Genomic DNA, 19622 nt, shown 5'->3' on the forward strand with positions numbered 1-19622 from the left:
CTTTAAAATTCAGTTTGAAAATAAACCAGTAAAAAAAATGCAGATCATACAAAACAGGAGAGAGAGAGAGAGAGATTATGCATCAAAAACATGCTGACCTGTCAGCCACCCGACTTCAGCAGTTTGTACTAGTTGTAGTTTTCAACAGTTTTCTAGGGCAGCCTCACCTAGAACATGTTGCAATAGTCTAATTTGGAGATCTGTAGAGCAGAGGTAGGCAGACTTTGTAGAACTCCAAGATCTACCAGCCAGAACCAAGTGCAAATACAAACCAATCAGTCAGGTGCAAAATACAAATTGAATTAAAGGATAAAGTGAGTGCCTCTGAGCATCTTCTGAGCCTAGGAATTCGGTTTTTAGTACAGTGGTACCTCGGAACTCGAACAGCTCCATTCTCGAATGTTTTGGCTCCCAAATGCTGAAAACCCAGAAGTTCTCCTGTTTTTTAACATTCCTCAGAACATGAACGTCCAACACGGCTTCCGCTGTGCAAAAACTTAGATGTCGGCCAGCCGGAAGCCACGCCTTGGAACTCGAACGTTTTGGAAGTCAAATGGTCTTCCGGAATGGATTACATTCGAATTCCGAGGTACCACTGTACTGGAACTGAACTGACCCCACAGTCTTTTCACACAAAAGTCTACTTTTGCTTAACTTCCTTCATAGCAGCAGCATCACTTAAGTGCAAAGCGTTATTTAGTTGTTGCTGTTGTTGAAACCTTTGCCATGTTTTTGCAAGTCAGCCAGAAATCTACCAGTAGATTATGACCTACTTGCTTCCCAGCACTGAATTAGAGCATGGATGACCATGGTTCAGCTTTGTTAGGAAGGGCTGTGGATCATAAACCAACCAAAGCTGAAAGAGGCACCCCTCACTAGTGATGCCGTCTACACAATCTAGCAGAATCACTTGAGCAAGAAGTACACTTCAGTAGGAGTGTAACACCACCCAGTACAAGCTGCAAATCCAAACCTGAGTCAACTCACTACCAGTACTTCTGTTTTGTCTGGATTAAGTTTTGGTTTCGTCATCCCCATTCAGTCCTTCACAGCTACCAAACAGTGATTTAACCTTTGAACTACTTCCCTAGAATGAGATAAAAATAAAAATATAGAGTTGGGTATTATCATCTTATACTGATGATTCTGCAATCCGACTGTCTTCTCTGAGCAGTTTCATGTAGTTGCTAGATACTCTAGGGGACATGATGGAGCCCTGCAGAATCTTACAGGCCACCAGACATGGGGAAGAGCAATAATCTTCTATCTAGCACCACTTCTGGGTTTTATCTCTCTGGAATGAACAAAGCCACTTTAGCATTGACCACAATTCCCATCCCTTTGTGAAAACCCAGATAGATAACATGGTCTATCGATCAGTAAACAAGCTCAGAGGTCCAGGAGAATCAACAGGGTCACATGCACCTCATTCAACTTCCTAGGAAATGAGTTGCTGATTAGAGTTTTTAACCACTTGATTGCTGTTGCTTTTGTTTTTGTTTTATTATGTATTTTGTATTCTCATTTTGTATTTTTCTGTTGTGAACCACCCTGGGATCTTTGGATGAAGGACTGTATACAAATTTAATAAATACAGTGGTACCTCAGGTTACATACGCTTCAGGTTACATACGCTTCGGGTTGCACACTCCGCTAACCCAGAAATAGTGCTTCAGGTTAAGAATTTTGCTTCAGGATAAGAACAGAAATCGGGCTCCAGCGGCATGGCGGCAGCGGGAGGCCCCATTAGCTAAAGTGGTGCTTCAGGTTAAGAACAGTTTCAGGTTAAGAACGGACCTCTGGAATGAATTAAGTACTTAACCTGAGGTACCACTCTAATAAACATAATTCATCTCCCAGCCCAGATCATCCACTAAGGCAGGCATAGGCAAACTCAGCCCTCCAGATGTTTTGGGGCTACAACTCCCATGATCCCTAGCTAACAGGACCAGTAGTCAGGGATGATAGGAATTGTAGTCCCAAAACATCTGAAGGGCCAAGTTTGCCTATGTCTGCACTAAGGTAACCTGGTTTCTAGAAGGGATCTAAATAACCATTTTCACCCAAAAACTTTTGGAGCAGCACTACAACAAATTACAGCGGTATCTCAGGTTACATACGCTTCAGGTTACAGACTCTGCTAACCCAAAAATAGTGCCTCGGGTTAAGAACTTTGCTTCAGGATGAGAACAGAAATTGTGCAGCAGCGGCACAGCGGCAGCAGGAGGCCCCATTAGCTAAAGTGGTGCTTCAGGTTAAGAACAGTTTCAGGTTAAGAACAGACCTCCAGAACGAATTAAGTTCTAAACCCAAGGTACCACTGTATGTAGTTTGGCCCCAAAAGGTTTCAAACGCTAGCAGTTTATGCTACATTATAATTAGCCATAGTAGCCATAGTAACCATAGTCACTTGCTGTAGAGGGGATTTCTCAGTCCCTTCCCCCACCTCCACACACAAGATGAAATAGAGGCTATAGAAAAGGGTGGATGAATAGTTTCCTGGGAATGAGGGACAGAGTAGAAAGAAGAGTATGATGAGCAGCAATGGAAGCCTCAGTCCTGCCACTTTAAGCCATGATTTTTAAATTTGCTAACTTGAAGGTGACCAGGTGGGGTGGGGAGAAGACAATTTTCTTCCTTTTTTCTTTAATCCTCCCTCCCCCTCCCGCCTCCTGCCTCTCACTGTAAATCCTTTTGACAGAAACTGCAGTTTTTGCTCAGAATCCAGTTGTGTAAGGATTTTCCTCCAGACCTGTTCATCTGCACCCTATCTACTTGTGCTTCTGTGTCATCATCTGGGAACAAGAGAAAGGGAATCCTGGCCCTACCCCTAGCCAGGAAACCAACTGCCTCTGGCAACCTGCCCTGCCTCTCTCCCAGAAAGAGCTCCATCATAACTGCCAGCTGCTCTGTGGATTTTTGCCAAAGGGTGCTGGCTATTTTGGAATGTTGAGGGAACTTTCCATTATTCCTTTCAGCTGTGAATATAGACACATTTGTGCAAAAGCTAATCAGAGCCTCGGGGATATGACGGAAGCCTAACTAAACAAGTGTGTGTAAATGGGTGCAGGATTGTAGTCTTGGGGATCAGCTAGTTATATTTTGTCAGGTTAGAATCCAGAGTTTCCCCATATTTTATTACCTCAAGAGCAATGGTTTTCTGCCACTGCACCATCATATTTTTGAAGCATGTTACTGTTTTTTAAAGGAAATATTGCCTACTATGCAAAAGAAATGAGGGTGTACCTGAAAGCTCTACATGAATAATTTCTTGAAAATGTGTTGCCATTTAATGATATAAAATATTTATTTTATTATAAAAAACTCAGATCGGCTTAAATCTCTTGAAGTGTTGTGATTTGGCTTAGAAACTTAAGCTCAATCTATTCTTTGAATAACTGGATTTTTAATTTTTTTTAAAAAAAAACACTTATCAAAGAGTAATTATCAGATAATTTTTAAGAAGCTGCCTTTTTTAAAAAAATGAAATGTCTGTCTTTCAGAGGATCCTCTCATTATCAGTTCATTGTGCTGGCTTTCAGGAAGGCTCTGTAATTTTTATAGAAAAAGGTGATCATGAACATACATGCCTTGTTACTATTTAAATTATGCAGATTCTTGATGCTGTGAAAATTTGTGCTTGATGACGCCAAGGCAGCTGCACGTTGTTAGCATTGTAGGCTGTCAGATGATCATGTGGGATCCTTGCAGCATGCAACATTCAATAGGATTGAAAAAGGGCTTTTGATGCAAGGCATAGCTTCTGAATATATCCGTGCCTTTTAGCTACTTATAACAGCAAACCAAGCTAACTTTAGGTTTTAAAATGCTGCCTCATTTTTCTTCTGGTTGGTTTCATTTTGGCTTCACTAGAAGATGCATCTGGTACATCCACGATTGAGGAGTTTATTAATGCTACTGTCGTTCAGTTCACTTTCTTTTCTTTTCGACTCCTAGCTAGCACACAGATGACATGATCACACATTTGTTCAGCTACCACCATGCATGGTTTCTTCCTCTGCTTTTGCTGCATTTCCCCCCTCCGTTAAGTTGCACTGTCATGTTCCCCCTTGCCATTAAGCCTTGTCTTTGTCTCTTTCCTTCTTCTGTTTGCCGTTATATTTTCCCCATGTTTGATTACTGCAATATTATTTGATTAACTGGCTGTGATGATGATGAACCTACACACTGGAGGAGCAGCTACTACTGTGGTGATGAAGGGATGTAATAATGGTCGCTATCCTCGGAATTCTCTCTACAGTGACTGCATTATAGAAGAAAAGGCTGTGGTCCTGCAGAAAAAAGACAATGAAGGATTTGGGTTTGTGCTCAGAGGGGCCAAAGGTATGTGGATTTTCTGTGTCTGTGTGATTGGGTGAGTGTCTATGTGAAAAATGGCATGCATTTCTGAAAATAAACAGGCATTATTCCTTATGCATTTGGTTGCTAGACAACAGTGTTCTCTCTGTGCAGTAAAACTGACATGAATTTCTGATTGAGCAGTTTTGAGGGGTATGTGAATGCATGTATATTTTTACAGCATAGATATATGTATAGAATAGATATGGAGAATAATTCTGAGGGGAAGGTTGCCTACATATTTTGTATATGTTACTGTTCAGTTTATTCACACTGTAAGCATCCTGGCTGTGGGGGTGTCAAAATTGCTTAATTTAAAGTGTTCCTGTGTTAAAATTATTTGCGGAGTGAAGCTGCATGTTGCCAACAAGCTTGAAATAGATTTGTGGCTTGCTCAAGGTGGAACTACTGCAGTTTTAGTATGAAAATCAGATCATTTTTATATCTTCAGAAGCTGCATGTATGTTGAATGGCCTTTTTAGTGTGTTCTGTTGTGAGGGATGCCTGGCTTCATGTGTTGAAATGTGCTAAGCTTTTTCTTATGCTAAATGTACTCCAGTAGATTTATGCCTAAGATATATTTTTAAGGCTTTTCTTTCTATTGCTTTTGCATTTCATTTTTTTAAGTGGTGGTACATCCCAGTGCCTGCCACTGAGACACCCCTCAGTTGCTGGATGGGCTCTCCCTCACACAGCCAGGCTTCAAGGCTAGCCCATATGTGCTTATGGTGGATCTTCCACACCCTTCCTCTGGGAATACCGTTTTTATCATTCCTCGCTAGCATGGCAGACACCTATTGGGCTTCCCTAGCTATGTAACAGTTCCTGATTAACCCTCCTGGCTAAATGCACGTTTTAGCGGGGTCTTCTAGAGACTCTGTGACTTCATCACAGTGTAGATCAGCTGGCGCTGAGCTATCTCTGCAGCAAACAGAGGTTATTCTCTTACTATATATGTTAATGTTGTATGGGCCCCAGCTCTCCAGGTGGAATATTCAAGGGCCCCCTTTAAAGCATATGCTAATACCCAGCTTCATGTATCATTTGTTATAAATGATGTTTGAGACCTTATTGGAGCATATTGTCTATGAAAGTGTATGCATGTCAGATCATTCAGCATATAAATATGTACATGATGCATAAGCAAATACAATGTTGCACCATTAAATTCAGTTACTTCATACTGTTTTCATTGTAGCTATAGGTAATTAGCTGGTAACAGACTTGAAATTTTAAATGCCTGAATTCTCCATTCTATCCCCATATTTGAAAATTAATGATACTGGTTTCAAATGAGAGTCCTGTTCCACCAAATCACTTGCTTTTTTGGCTATATAGCAATTTACCAGAACTGAGCTTCATTTATTTGCTGACTAAATTCAAGTGATACACAAGAAAAAAGAGAGGGAGAGAACTATAGAGCAGGGAGATCTGTAGAGAAGGGATTGTTGTACTTAATGAATTTCTGGCACTGCATAAGTAATCGTTTAATCACATTAAGTATATATTTCAAACATTTATCTTTCTTTATTAAAATATATATTTTTAAAAAATATTATTCCCAAAGCTGATACACCAATTGAAGAATTCACCCCTACTCCAGCCTTTCCTGCCTTGCAGTATCTGGAATCAGTGGATGAAGGTGGGGTAGCATGGCAAGCTGGCTTGAGAACAGGAGACTTTTTGATCGAGGTAGGAGAATTTTGAATGTGATCTAACCTTTCCTGTTCAGGAAAATTCTGTAGTTTAATCAGTTTGCACAAGGTTCACTGGCTGCTTTAAACTTGTCCTTCTAACTACTGGCGAAGAGGCTTATTCAGCAGTTTGATGCAAATCCTAGTTGCAGAGTCTTTCATGGCTTCATTATTCAAACCTCCTTTTGCTGTGTTGACACAAATTGTGTGAATATAGATGTGTGTAGTTCTAGGCAGCACGTTAATACGTGTGAGAAACCTCCATGAGAGAGGATGCTGTTAATTCTACTTTTGGTAGTTTTGACTAAATTTAATTTTGAAGATAATTGAATGGATGTCTAGTGCTGCAGTATAACATTGAAAGGGTTGTGTTTTAATTACTAGCCTGATCCATCATGCGTGTAACAGCAGGTGGTGGTGTGATGATATCCTCCTCCTTTCCATAGAGATTAGTAATCTCATCTCTATGGTGACAGGGCCTCTTTTATTTCATTGCCCCAACACCAAATAAAGCTTTTATGTATCCCTTTTAATGGATAATATCCTGTATTTGCTGTACACCATTTAACAGTGAAAAATGCATCAAGTGATTAGATAGAGAGTAAGATATTAGTGAGAAAATGTGTGATTGCATTTCATGAAAGGGGAAGCAGCTTTTGTGTGTCAGATTTAAGTAGACCAGTTTGTTTGCTTGTTAGCTTCTAGTTCACATTTTAACTTTTGGAATTGATAGTGTTATTATTACTAATGAAAATTCTTATGTGAAATTAGCAATGGTTTGGATGCCCTTTCCATCAGTTTCAAAGAAATTATTGCACATCAGTACAATAATGTGGTTGTTACTTTATTGGATTTTGAGTATATATCTGGCTATATTCAGAATTATTCATGCAATATGAATAATAGTCTGGTATTCATTTCCCCCCTGTTTTAAGAAATGGTGGTATTCTATTGAATGTCATTTACCCATATAATTGTTTGGTTTACATTTGTTGATCTTCAGACAGATGAGTAAGTTATTTTCTGGCATATGATATAAAAAGGTAGAATGTTTTTTTTCCCTAATGCCATTTACTAATCTATGAAATTTCTGGTACAACTGGATTAGGATACAGTACTTGGTCATTTTCCCTTATGCATTCAGACTTGAAGAGTAGACTAAGCTTTCTTCTCTCAAGTTTTCATGTTAATTTTTTGCATTTACAAATCACAGTAGGGTCAAGTTTTTAGCAGGAACATGTTAGAAATAATGTGATACAGTACAACATGTATTGGCAAATTCCTTATGGTTATAATGCATCCTTGCGTCATTGCCTTATAAGTTTTACTGGGTAGTGAATTGATGGGCAGCTTCCTATTTAGAGGACTTCCTTGGGAGTTAAACCTGAGAATCACACTTCATAAACCACTGATCCTAACTTTTCCTGCACCAGCAGAAAAATATTTATGATAGGGCATATTGGCATGTGGTTTAACTTTCATTATATAAAGAGCTACTTTTGGCACATGGTTTGACATGGTTTGTTGAATTTTCACGTTTTTTTCTTCTCTGAATAACGATGTTCAAACTACTTTTGAATTTCTCCAAAATTTCAAACTCAGTTTGCTATGTGGTATGGGCAAACTGCTGTTCAAGAAGCACAAGCCCAAAGCTGACATTTGTCTGTGGAAGTAGTTGCATGGTTTTGTTTTTTGGATGATGGCCAGTATTCCAAACTGTAAGTGTATGCCAGCACTGCAGTGATGTTCTCCGCTGTTGGTAGAAGATACATAGACAGAAATATTTAGGACTAGGATACTGGTAAATGGTACAATGAAATATTTGGAATTAATAGTACCCTGGAAAGCATAAGATACTTTGAATAGGTCTAAAAGGGGTCTTTTATCACAAGCAATTGAAATACTATTGAAATACTTTAGGTGTGGGAAAGTTATACAGGCACAAAGTGTGGTGGAATGATGTAAATCAACAGGAATAAAGGTCAATTTATGTTATTGATTTAAGTTAAGTTTCTCATTTTAAAGTGCATTTATTTCATAAGCAAGCATGTGTACTAGATGTGTACATATTGGTTTGCAATTAAATAGAACATTTTTATAATCCAGGAGCATAATCCAAAACCTTGGATAATATAGGCCACTTTCTTTTTGCACTGTGAACCTCTTTACAGTATTGACAAGATACCAACCTTCTTGGTTCTCTTTCTACACATGCAAAATAAGGGAAGAAAAACACTTTAAAGAAAAAGTCCTATTTTCCTGTGGGACCTCAGACCCCATGAGCATATGAGTTAAGAATCTTTTTTGGCCCTCCATTCACAGGTCCCAATACCAGTCCTTTGGACACTGCTTTCTACATATCTTCATCAGGAAAACTGTCTATTTATCCCTACTCTCTGCTTCCTGTTACTTTCTGATCCAGAAGAGGACCTCACCTCTTCTTTCACAACTACTAAACTTAGTTAAGAGTCTTTGATTAGGTACTTGTCATGCAGGCATTAAGTGGCGGGGGGGGGGCAGAACCAAGTTATCTGCAACGCAATTGGCCAGCTAAGCATTTAAATTTAATTACGTGATGAGGGGGCTGACCCCCACAGAGTACACCTCTGGTACAGTCATACCTTGGATCCTGAACGCCCTGGAACTCGGATGTTTTGGTTCCCAAATGCCTTAAACCCGGAAGTGCGAATGTTCGTTTGGAACGCCTCAGATTATTCTTTAAGGCACTTTAACTTTTTTTAAAAAAACTATTTTAAGGTGGGTGTTTTTAAGCATAGGTTTTTATCTTACCCTGACCAAGAACTCTGCAAGACATTTCAGTTATCTTTAAAATAAGAATGTACTGAATATTTTGCTGAATCAGGCCAACTTTTGTAGTAAAATAAAGAACACCTTCAATATGTTTTGAAAGCAAAGTCCATCACATACCATAACAGTATGACAAATCACCTCTTTTTTCTGTCTTGATGCTTCAAAATCCCACTGATAATTGAGAAACTTGACCATTGTCAACCAGGCTCACATTTGTTACTGAGGAATACTTCTATAAACAAATTGTACTGAATTTTCCATCCTAACATGAGAAGTTTTTCTGGAAACTGTAATGTGTTAAGGGTTTTTCTGGTTTTTTTTAAAAAAACTTTTATCCCAGAAATAGCTGTTTTGCAGTAAGAAGAATTAGAAAGGTTTGTATGCACTTTTCATTGCTGTGAAACCTCATTATGATAATACTGGATGTAGTTGGCCTTATCTCTTGTTGCCAAGAGATAGAAAATCTTCAATGACTCAGACGTTCACAGTATTACATGCTTGAAGCTCAACCATTTGCTTCTGGCATATGGCTGGGCTGCCATTTTTGTTAAAGAAAAAGTAAACTCTTTGATAATTTCATATAGTGCTATTTTATGCCAGATTTATTTTGTTTTGTTTTATTATTTTCAAAGAGGATTATTTTTCTGCTGCTTTGTTTATAATTTGCGGTATAGAAATATGCTTCATTCCTTTACATTAAAATGTTCTTCCTTGTGCATGTATCTTATCATTAGTGAATAGAAATGAGCAAGTCAACAAAAAACCTACTCCATTCATTTTCAGCATCTTTTGCAGATTTTCTCATTTATAGACCCACTGACATGTGGGGATCAGAGGAAAGATGAAACCAAGCAGTTATTAGCCTTTGGCAGTGCCTTGCACCCCAGGAGAGCAGTTGCATTCTTCCTCATAGTCATATTGTTCCTCAGGGTTACTTCCTGCTTAATGTGACAACTGTGTGTTAAACAAGTGTTTCATGCAGCAAATGCGTCAAGTGTGAAACAAAGATGGATGGTCTTTAAAATTCATTTTTCAGGCATTGCCCCACTTACAAGTAGTAGCCCAGTCATTGGTCCCAGGGTGTGCAGGGGTGTTCACATGGAATACAGCATGTACAAGTAAACTGGGATTTAGTTGCAAGTGCAGTGAAGTTGCTTTCACAACAGCCATTTTACTGGAATGGTAATCCTTTGTTCACTCACTTTTTGGGGAACACCCAGACAATGTGTTTATCAGCCTCTTGCATTGTTTTTGTGTGTGCATGGTCTCCTTCTCTTCCCCTTAGTCCTGATTTTGGGCATTTTTTTCAACGTTTATAATAAAGCACAATTCCAGCACCAGCTGGGCAAGTGTTGGCCGGCAAGGTACTTTTAAGGCTCTCTGGGTTCCTATGCCTTTGGAGATTTGAAGCTATTTATTGGAACAGGTAGTTTCCTTGCCTTGTTTTTTGAGAGTGGAATTTTGCAACCAAAAAGAAACAAAACAAAACAAAAAAATGGTAAGATCCTTCTCCCTTACCCCCTCCCAAACGTATGAATGAAATTGATGCTATTCAAGAAGTAATTCATATGTCATTTATTAGTAATCTACCACCTGTACTCATCACGAAGCAATCAGATACGATAAACTTAAAAGAGGAAACTTAAGCAGCATTGCTGAACTGGACTTAATGTGAGAGTAAATACTATAGGGAGAGGCATTATATACTAATTGTGCATAATATACTGGTATTAAGTCATTGTGTAGAATCTCCATTTTAATTCTGTTCACAGCTAATTTGGGGCGGGGGGGCGGGATGATGTCTCAGCAGTGCTAAAGTGTTCTAATGTGGAAGCAACTCATGTGCCCTGTGATCCTAATGCCATATTCTGAAACCTCTTGAGCTGAGGAACCTAGATTTTTAGCTGTTTTATGATATTTCAGTGGGTGATGTGTGGTTGTGTTATGCTTTAACTGTATTGAGATCTATCTGGTATCTGAGATTTATTTACTTATTCTTTGCAAGGAAAACGATTGAGCAAAGTAGTTCTAAACATATTCTGTATTAGTATTTAAAGCTGTGAGTTTTGGCAGGTTTATTTAAGTTCTCAATCTCTCTCTCCAACCCCCAACCCGCCCCCCTCACACACACATTCTTTTCCACACTCATATCAGCAAATACTCTGGCATTTACTTGCTGCAAAGCTTGTTGCTCTGTATAAATTTTGTGTGTTAATCCTTTGCAGCAGGCACTACAGCCACTGAATAATTAAGGGCAGAAAGATCACTTGTGCTGAATTCTCCAAATTCCATGTTTCTAAAACTTTTTAGACCGCTCTACACAGATGATGGTAGATCGCTAGAAACCTTGTAGTCAGTTTTGCTAAACATATTAGTAACTAAGGTGCAGTGCAAATACTTATTTTCACATATTTGTTGTTTTATTGAAATACTCTGTGAAGTATTATCCCTTCTTTCCTCTCCTCAGTTTTTCAAGATGTGCACTTGCAAGGAACCAATTTACGAGTTGCTTTTTATGTTGCAGATTAATAATAAATATTGTTGTGAATTTGGGAGGGAGACAGTCTGGAAGAAACCCAGAGACCCCTCCCAACCCTTCAATTCTGTACCTTTAGGGTGGAATGTATAAAATGAAGTCTGCCCAACTAGCCCCTTTGTCAAAGTAATAGCTTTAACTGGCCAGTTAAGTGCTCATCAGCATCTCAAGCAATGGACTAAGTGATGGTGCTCTCCAGGAAAGGTGGGTTGGTGTTACACACACACACACACACCCCTCACCTGACTGCAGGCCATGTGATCCTTGATTGGGAGCCGCCCAGAGTGGCTGGGGAAACTCAGCCAGATGGGGGGTATACATAATAAATTATTATTATTATTATTATCCTAGGCAGAAGACTAGCCAGAGTAGCTGTGTGTGAGAGCAGAAACCTACAGAGACATGTCTTGCTCTGTGCTGGAAAGCTGTGACTTTGGGGCTCGCCTGGAACCCCAAAGGAGAAGCAAGATCTTCTTGGGCAGCGTTCAAAACTTCCTAAGGACTAGGCGCATTCTGCAACTTGCTATGGTCCAGTTGTGACCAATTTTAGATCTATGGGTGCATGTATTGAGCCTAGGCCCTGTTCCCACATGGTACGCCAGCACTCTCCTCCAAGCCCTTGGGGAGGTGGTCTCCAAGGCCCATCCCTGCTTGGTGCTCCAAGGGCTGGGCTGGGGGAGAAGGGCCCCAACTCCCCTCTCGGCACTTCAAGCCCCATCAAGCATGTCTCTGTTTGGTGCACCATGAGTAAGAGGAGGGCTGAGGGGAGATGGGCTCCCTTCTCGGCACTTCGAGCCTCACCCTGGCGAGGGCTGGGCTGTGAGGGAGGGCTCCAAGGCCTGTCCCTGCTGAACTTTCTAGTAGTTACACATGTGTTTCACTTTCTCTCTGAAATTTCTTTCAAGTTCAGCATCGTAGTAATAATAATCCACAGTAGTCTCAATGAATTTATATGCTACTTAATTGTCAAAGTTGGCCTCTATGCAGCTTACAAGTATAAAAGCAATTACAAAATAATATATATATATGCATGTAATAAATATGCACAATAGAACCATTTCATTGAAACTTTAAAATAAGCACAAACATAAAAAATACAGTAAAGCAAAGACATTCAAATAGGGCAACAGTTAAGAGTTAAAACAGCAATTAAAGCAATTAAAAATTAAATATAGTAACAATAATATGTGCCTTCATTGTGCTCAAGTGTTCAGATGCTGCAGGTATATCTTCTTTTAAGCCTTACAACACCCCTGTCAGATATGTTTCGCCTTCCCTGCCCAGCCTAAAATGAAATTGATTCTAGATCGCTGGCTGCTGCCTTCCATGTGCCCCTTTGCCTCTCCTGCCCCCACCCCAGCATGTAAGTTCACATCTAGCACAATACACACAGACACATATACACATCAGTATTTGTAAATATTAATTATTCAAATGACTTGTGGTTTTGACTGCTTTTGCAGGGACTGAGCCCCATTTATGTTTGTGGTGTCCATTTAAGAATTGCTGTTAAAAATGTGATGTTAACAATGTACCACTGATGTGAATTATGAATCAGTTCATGCATTTTGAAAAAATAGAAAGAGCTGCTGCGTTAAGGGAAAAATAGCGACTAGCCATTCTGTTTTTGCGCCTAGAAGCCAGGTTCCAGGATGTATTTGGCTCCTAGCTTTTCTATCTCAGTTTCTAACTCTGTTCTTGGAGTGTTACTGCTGTAAACCACTCCATGATATGCTCAGATTGTATTTATGTGTGAGTAAAACCATGTACAGTCATACCTCGGGTTACAGATGCTTCAGGTTGCGTTTTTTCGGGTTACGGACCGCTGAAACCTGGAAGTACCGGAACTAGTTACTTCAGGGGGTTGGCGGTCGTGCATGCACAGAAGCGCCAGATCACAACCCGCGCGTGCACAGATGTGCTGCTGCCGTTGCGAACATGCATCCCACACAGATCATGTGTATCCGTGAGCGTGAGCGTCCACTGTATCCTAAAGATCTGTATTGATCTGCATGCCAAGATCTGCATGCCAAGGTAGAGTGTGTGCAGAGGAGAGCCACCAAGATGATCAAGGGTCTGGAAACCAAGCCAGTGGATGGTGATCTGCCATGGATGCTGTAGTTGAGATTCCTGCATTGCACGTGCTGGACTAGATGATCATTGGAGATCTTTCCAACTCTACCAATCTATGATTCTATGAAATGTCAGCTTTGGGCTGCATTTACAGTTTAAAGCTTTTTGTTTTTAAAAAGTGGTGACTCAAATTCTCAAAATGAAAAGTCGTATTATTAAACTCTTCAAGTTATCACTTGTATACTTATAAAAGATTATAATTCTGTGTTGTTCACTATGACTCTTGAGGTACGTATTTTTCTCTTCACTGAAAATGGATTTACCTTATTGCTTATTGTTCGATTAAGTAACAACTTAATCTGGCTATTTTACAAGTGTTTGGATGTAAATGTATATTTCTGTCTGTATTCATGACTTTAGTGACGTAACATGTGAATTATGTCCTAGTTAAATTCAAATTACAGCCATTATGCAGGGACAGCTCCTTCAGGAATGTCTGACCAAAACGATGTTGTTTCTCTTCTGTTTAGTGAAGTGTTTAAATTTATGTTACTGTTTCTTAGGTAACATTTCTATCTCATTCTATATATAGGTTACTATGTATTAGCACTGACAATTTCAGAATAACTAGAATTTAAGAAAAGCATTGGTTTTACCGTTCAGCAGGAAAAAAGCAAAAGTTAAAGTTTTAGGGCACAGTCATATACTGGGGAGCCGCTTTTGAGGCATTAAGCAGAATGTCCCAATATGCTAGCAGAACACCATGTGCACAGTCACCATGATAGTTATGCCATCAAAACACCTCTGATTTGCTGAAGGAAACCTCCCCTTCAGGATATATCTTACCCCAGAGGCTGATCAATAAAGGCTTTACCTGTGCCACATAAGGCTTTTCTTGGTTGCCAAGATTGATAGATCATGGTCACTTTCCTTCACATGATGTGAGGTAGGCAATTTTATGGATTCTATACTAGCGCCCTCTTTTCTCTGCTGACTCAGGTACCCTGATGTGGCAGGGGGGCAAAGGAAATAAGTGCCCCATGATGTGTCTTATTCCTGTCTGGTGCTGGGGTATGTTTGTGGCTAGGATACTGCTCTGTGGAGCTTGCTGTGGGGCTCCAAATCTCTGGAGCTCTCTCTCTCTTTTGCCCCTGATATTACTGGTTTTGGCCAGGCTTACAAAAGGTAAGGTAAAGGTAAAGGGACCCCTGACCATTGGGTCCAGTCGTGGCCGACTCTGGGGTTGCGGTGCTCATCTCACTTTATTGGCCGAGGGAGCCGGCGTACAGCTTCCAGGTCATGTGGCCAGCATGACTAAGCCGTTTCTGGCGAACCAGAGCAGCTCACAGAAACGCTGTTAGGTAAAAGGGGGCATTTCCATCGCTTGCCCTGATGGGAAGCTGCACTCCTTTTCCTGCTTCCAATCCCATGCGATAAGCCACTGGAGGCTGCTGGTGTGCTGCAGTCAGTGTGTGTCTGCCCTTGTCCTAAATCCTGGCCCCTCTCCACTGACCTGCATGTCAGAGGAGTTTCTCCTCCCTGGGTATATCTTGAATCTTTGTCCCAGTAGAGCTAAGTGTGTTCTCTGAGTGTGTCCTTGGAGCTATATGGGTGCTGTGTTGTGTGACTTCTCCTTACTCCCCTTTGCATGCTGTGTTCATAAACCAGTACTTGTGAGGGCTATGAAAGGATTCAGATCTCCGCCTGTAGGACTGGCTATAGCGGGGTCGTTTCCGGTTGATCCACTGGTGCTAATGGGGTGAGGATGCTGCAGTGTGTCATCTTTTGTGGTGCAAGGATGTGTGCTGGGAACCTGTCGTTGTGAGTTCATTGACACCCTCACACCCAATCTGTGGCCAGTATGTGGTAGCAACACTGAAACAGCCTCTGACCAGTGTTTCCATAGCCATTTTTATTCCATTTTTTAATTCTCTTGTTATGTTTTTCCTGTCCTGGGTTAAACATGCATCTAATATGGCAATTATTGCACCAGCATATTTCTGGCATATCTCAGGTCCTGACATAATGTAAGTTTGGGTTGCTTGGCCCTCACCTTGACACCTCCATCTTCCCCATACTTGTCGTCTTTAATCTCTTCATCTTTGTAGAGATAAAAAGAATGAAAAGCAAAAGAAAAGAAATCATTAAATAATCTGAGGAATTCTTACTGTTTGGCGAAAAGTCCACACATGCGCTACATATTGAAACAATTATTTTCTTCCATAAAACAGAGGCTCTTTTGGGGTGGTGAGGGTGGTAGTAATCTAGTTATAATTAAGAGGCATCTTAAATTGCAAAGAGCAAAATTACATGGCTGCTTAGAAAATGGCTGGAGCCAAAGGAAACCTATAGCATGATTTTAGGGTCTTCCATGAGCTGCTTCTTTGGGGGTGGGGATTTGAGTGTCCATGTGTGGATTTCTAGATATCTTGCCATGACTTTAAAATTGGAAATGTAAAAATAGAGGAAAGGCGGTATGAAAAAGAGAGAAGGGGGGGGGGACAAGTTTTTACCCTATCTACATACCACTGAAAAGGCACAGAGCTTCTGTGTTAATGTCCATCCTAAATCAACAACTTCCAGAATTTCTGTTGCTGCCAATTTGGCTGCCCTCCTTTTTCAGAAGCGAGCTTCCTTTGAATTGTAAAAGACGCTGGCAGTATTGTCTCTACAGTACTCATCTATTCCTGGACAGCATACTTGGTGCTTCACCAAGAGAAATGGAGGCCCATTTCAGAAATAGTTTTCCAATCATCCCTTGGAGATGCATTAAAATTTAATTAATTAATAAAATTAAAATGTATGAAATTATTATTTTTAAACTTCTAGGCCATCTTTTTTTAAAAAAGAAAACCTCAATGCAACAACAAATATTTTTAAAAAATATAAAATCATTAAATAGCTGCACCAAATATACAAAAGACAAAATAACTAAAACCAGTAGTGCAGAGCAGTAGCATGCAACCCACAATTGCAGGAAATGTAAAAGGCATTGGTAAAAATAAGTGTTTTGTGTTAGCAGTTGTTTGAAACTATAAAGTCGCCTTCAGCAACTTGGTGTCCTCCAGATGTTTTGGAGTGCAGTTCATAGCTGAGGGCACCAAGCTGGTGGAGGCTATATAAAAGAGTAATCATGTGGCTGATCTTCCAGAGAGAAAATTCCTTACTCTTCTCACAGACGAAGAACTAAATTAGAAATTACGGTTAAATGCCTATTTGCCTTTTGCGTGTTTGTTTTAAATGCAAATAGTATCCATGGAGCATGGTGGTGACTTAGTCTGATAATTATTAGTATCATAGTGACAGGGAGAGGGAATTTAACCCATTGGTACTAATTGTGAATTTCCTCTCAATAGAAATATTTTTCTTTTCTTTTTGTCAGGACCACAACAGGGAACTTTACCTGCCTACTGAAATATTGATAATTATCAGCCCCACTTCCCTCAGTGGCTAGTATCTGCAACACTCTCTCTCTCTCTCTCTCTCTCTCTCTCTCTCTCTCTCTCACACACACACACACACACACACACACACACACACATTCATTGTAATATCAGGTCTAGTTTGCCCCTTAGCCTCATGTATTTATGATATCAAGAACAGGGAGGGTTGTATATGATGATACTAGTAGAAAGGCATATACACAATGAAGGAAAATAAAGATGCTACAGATACACAAGGTTTTCCCTATGCAGGACTTTATATCTCAGTCAGCAACTTGAATGAAGTACAGAAGCAATCTAACTTCTGGTGGAGCTGAGCATGAACAAGTGAAATATATTGCTTACACCATTATTATTATTATTATTATTATTATTATTATTATTATTATCATCATCATCTCACCTTTTTCCCTAACAGGACTCAAGCTTTCTACTAAAATAGAAACATAAAGATATATTTAAAAGTATCATTAAAAGACAATTAAACATCAGTAGAATTAAAATATATACACATAAAAGATTATAAACAGATTGTAACAATAGAAACATCACAGCACCCGCCCTTTCCTTAAAAGTAAAGGTAAAGGTAAAGGGATCCCTGACCATCAGGTGACTCTGGGGTTGCAGCGCTCATCTCATTTTATTGGCCAAGGGAGCTGGCGTACAGCTTCCGGGTCATGTGGCCAGCATGACTAAGCCGCTTCTGACGAACCAGAGCAGCACACAGAAACGCCGTTTACCTTCCCGTCGCAGCGGTACCTATTTATCTACTTGAACTTTGTGTTGAATGGTTTCTTTAAATGTAAAGGTTCATCATTGTTCCACTCGATGTGTATGTCTTTAAGGGGCCAGAGCAAGGGCCAGAGCAAGATAACGAGACCCAGCTTTACAGCTGTGAAACATAGCAGGTGCTACTGAGTTGTATTTGATTAAGGTGTGTCAGCATTTGGGTATAGTATATAAGGAGCAGCACCTAGCTCTCCCATCACCCTGGGGGATGGGTTGGTGGTTGGGTCATGGTTTGTTGTTGATCTATTTAGTGTAAATGGAGTTTTTGTTTTTCTTATTAAAACCTTGTTTAAGTTATTTTTGAGTCCTTTTCTTTTTAATGCATGATCTCCCCAGCAAGCTCTCTGCAGCGCTACCATACTGCAAATAGCCAACACTTTGATGTGCTTTTGAACTGTTAGGTTGGCAGGAGCAGGGACCAAGCAATGGGAGCTCACCCCATCACGGGGATTCGAACCGCCAACCTTCTGATCGGCAAGTCCTAGGCTCTGTGGTTTAACCCACAGCGCCACCCGCTGTGAGACACTTTCCCTTAAAAGTGAGCAGACCTAATAAATAAGAAAGTTCCCCAGCGCTGATTGCGGCAAGCTGCTGATTCTGTAGGCTCACCCTATCTGTACTGTAATTGTACCCTTGGGAGACCGGCTGCAGCACTTTGTTTTAGAAGCTACAGCAGGTGCAGTCTTCAAGGGCAAAGCCTATATAGTGCATTGCAGTAATCATTTCAAGGTCAGAAGTCAGGAATGATGGTAGTAAGGTCTTGGCTTTCCGTGAATGGTGCCATAGTGTATCAGATATAACTGATGAGGGCTCCTCTGGCACCAGAAATGAACTGCAAGTCTAGGAGCTAAGGTGGGTTCAGAAGCCACTGTAAAAAGGGTACATGGGAGGGAGAAAATGGAAATGGGGTGGGATGTAAAGACTAGATGGACAGCGGTAATGAATTGGACACCCCCACAAGCAGACCTAGAAAATGGGCTACAAACCTTGCTTTTCAAAATGTTATGTCGTAACTGCCAGAAGAAACTGGGGTGTTGCTGAGGTAGGAGTGGGTGCTTCTATGCTTTCCCATTTGTTCTAAAGTAATTTTACCTGTTGTATTTTATAAGTGTGAATTAAAGAATTTTGGGGAACAGTCAACATGTGCAAACCTCTTGTGTTTCACCTCAGTTAGGCGGGGAACCCCAATAGGTTCTTGCTGGTGTAGGTGTTTATCTTATTTGTTCACATCCACAGCCTGGAAGGAGGATATTTACGATTACTTTGGATTAACACTGTGGAAGGTCACTGCTTCCCCTCAGAGAGGACACTGAGATCAGGCATTGTTGGAGTGACTGATTGATGCAGTATCACAACTGCTATTTATCTGATTGATGAATCGAATTTTCGGGCACAGAAAACTTTGACAATTGTGGATAGTCACTACATAAGCAAATTTATCTAAGAAGCTGGATTGTATATTTTGGATACCTCTTGGCTCTGGTAAGTGCCTGGTATGCACATATCAGAGAGTTCACATTTATTAGAACTGCAAATTATTGTAGTCTTCAAGTAAACCTGCAAGTATTGCTGGTGCCATTCAACATTTTGAGTGCGTTCAGACTAGGTGACATTCATGGATTAGGCAGTTGATGTGCACAGTGTTTGTCCTGTCAGCTTACTGGTGCTTATAGAAAAACCCACCAAGATATGAAACTTCCAAGATTACATGGGGATGTGTCTGCTGTTTCCTGCCATTTCCCCTTAGTAACTTTGTCACTTTTCATATTATGGGGAAAATGTTGGGATGACTAAAAGCTGCCATCTTTAGATAACTTGGTGGTGTTCAGAATATATTACAAATACACAATGACGAGAGATATTGAGAAAACGTGTTGCTAAACTATCCTGTGATTTTGGGCTGGGATAAAGAAGAGC

At 40.2% G+C, this 19622-nt stretch overlaps 1 protein-coding gene across 9 annotated transcripts in view; it reads left to right on the forward strand.

The window, feature by feature from the left end:
• The window catches only part of SHANK2 (SH3 and multiple ankyrin repeat domains 2), a 330073-nt gene that overhangs the window by 189884 nt on the left and 120567 nt on the right, over positions 1–19622 (forward strand). For 8 of the 9 annotated variants that reach the window (XM_028728438.2, XM_077929335.1, XM_028728444.2 and 5 more), the window contains 2 exons: positions 4262–4344; positions 5927–6051. In XM_028728438.2, the coding sequence (XP_028584271.2) occupies positions 4262–4344; positions 5927–6051 (208 nt within the window). Of the gene's footprint in view, positions 1–2019; positions 3886–4261; positions 4345–5926; positions 6052–19622 lie in introns of those variants that run through there. The other variant, XM_077929356.1, reaches the window with a different exon arrangement.

The sequence above is a fragment of the Podarcis muralis genome, chromosome 1, assembly GCF_964188315.1.
Source record: "Podarcis muralis chromosome 1, rPodMur119.hap1.1, whole genome shotgun sequence".
NCBI lineage: Eukaryota > Metazoa > Chordata > Lepidosauria > Squamata > Lacertidae > Podarcis > Podarcis muralis.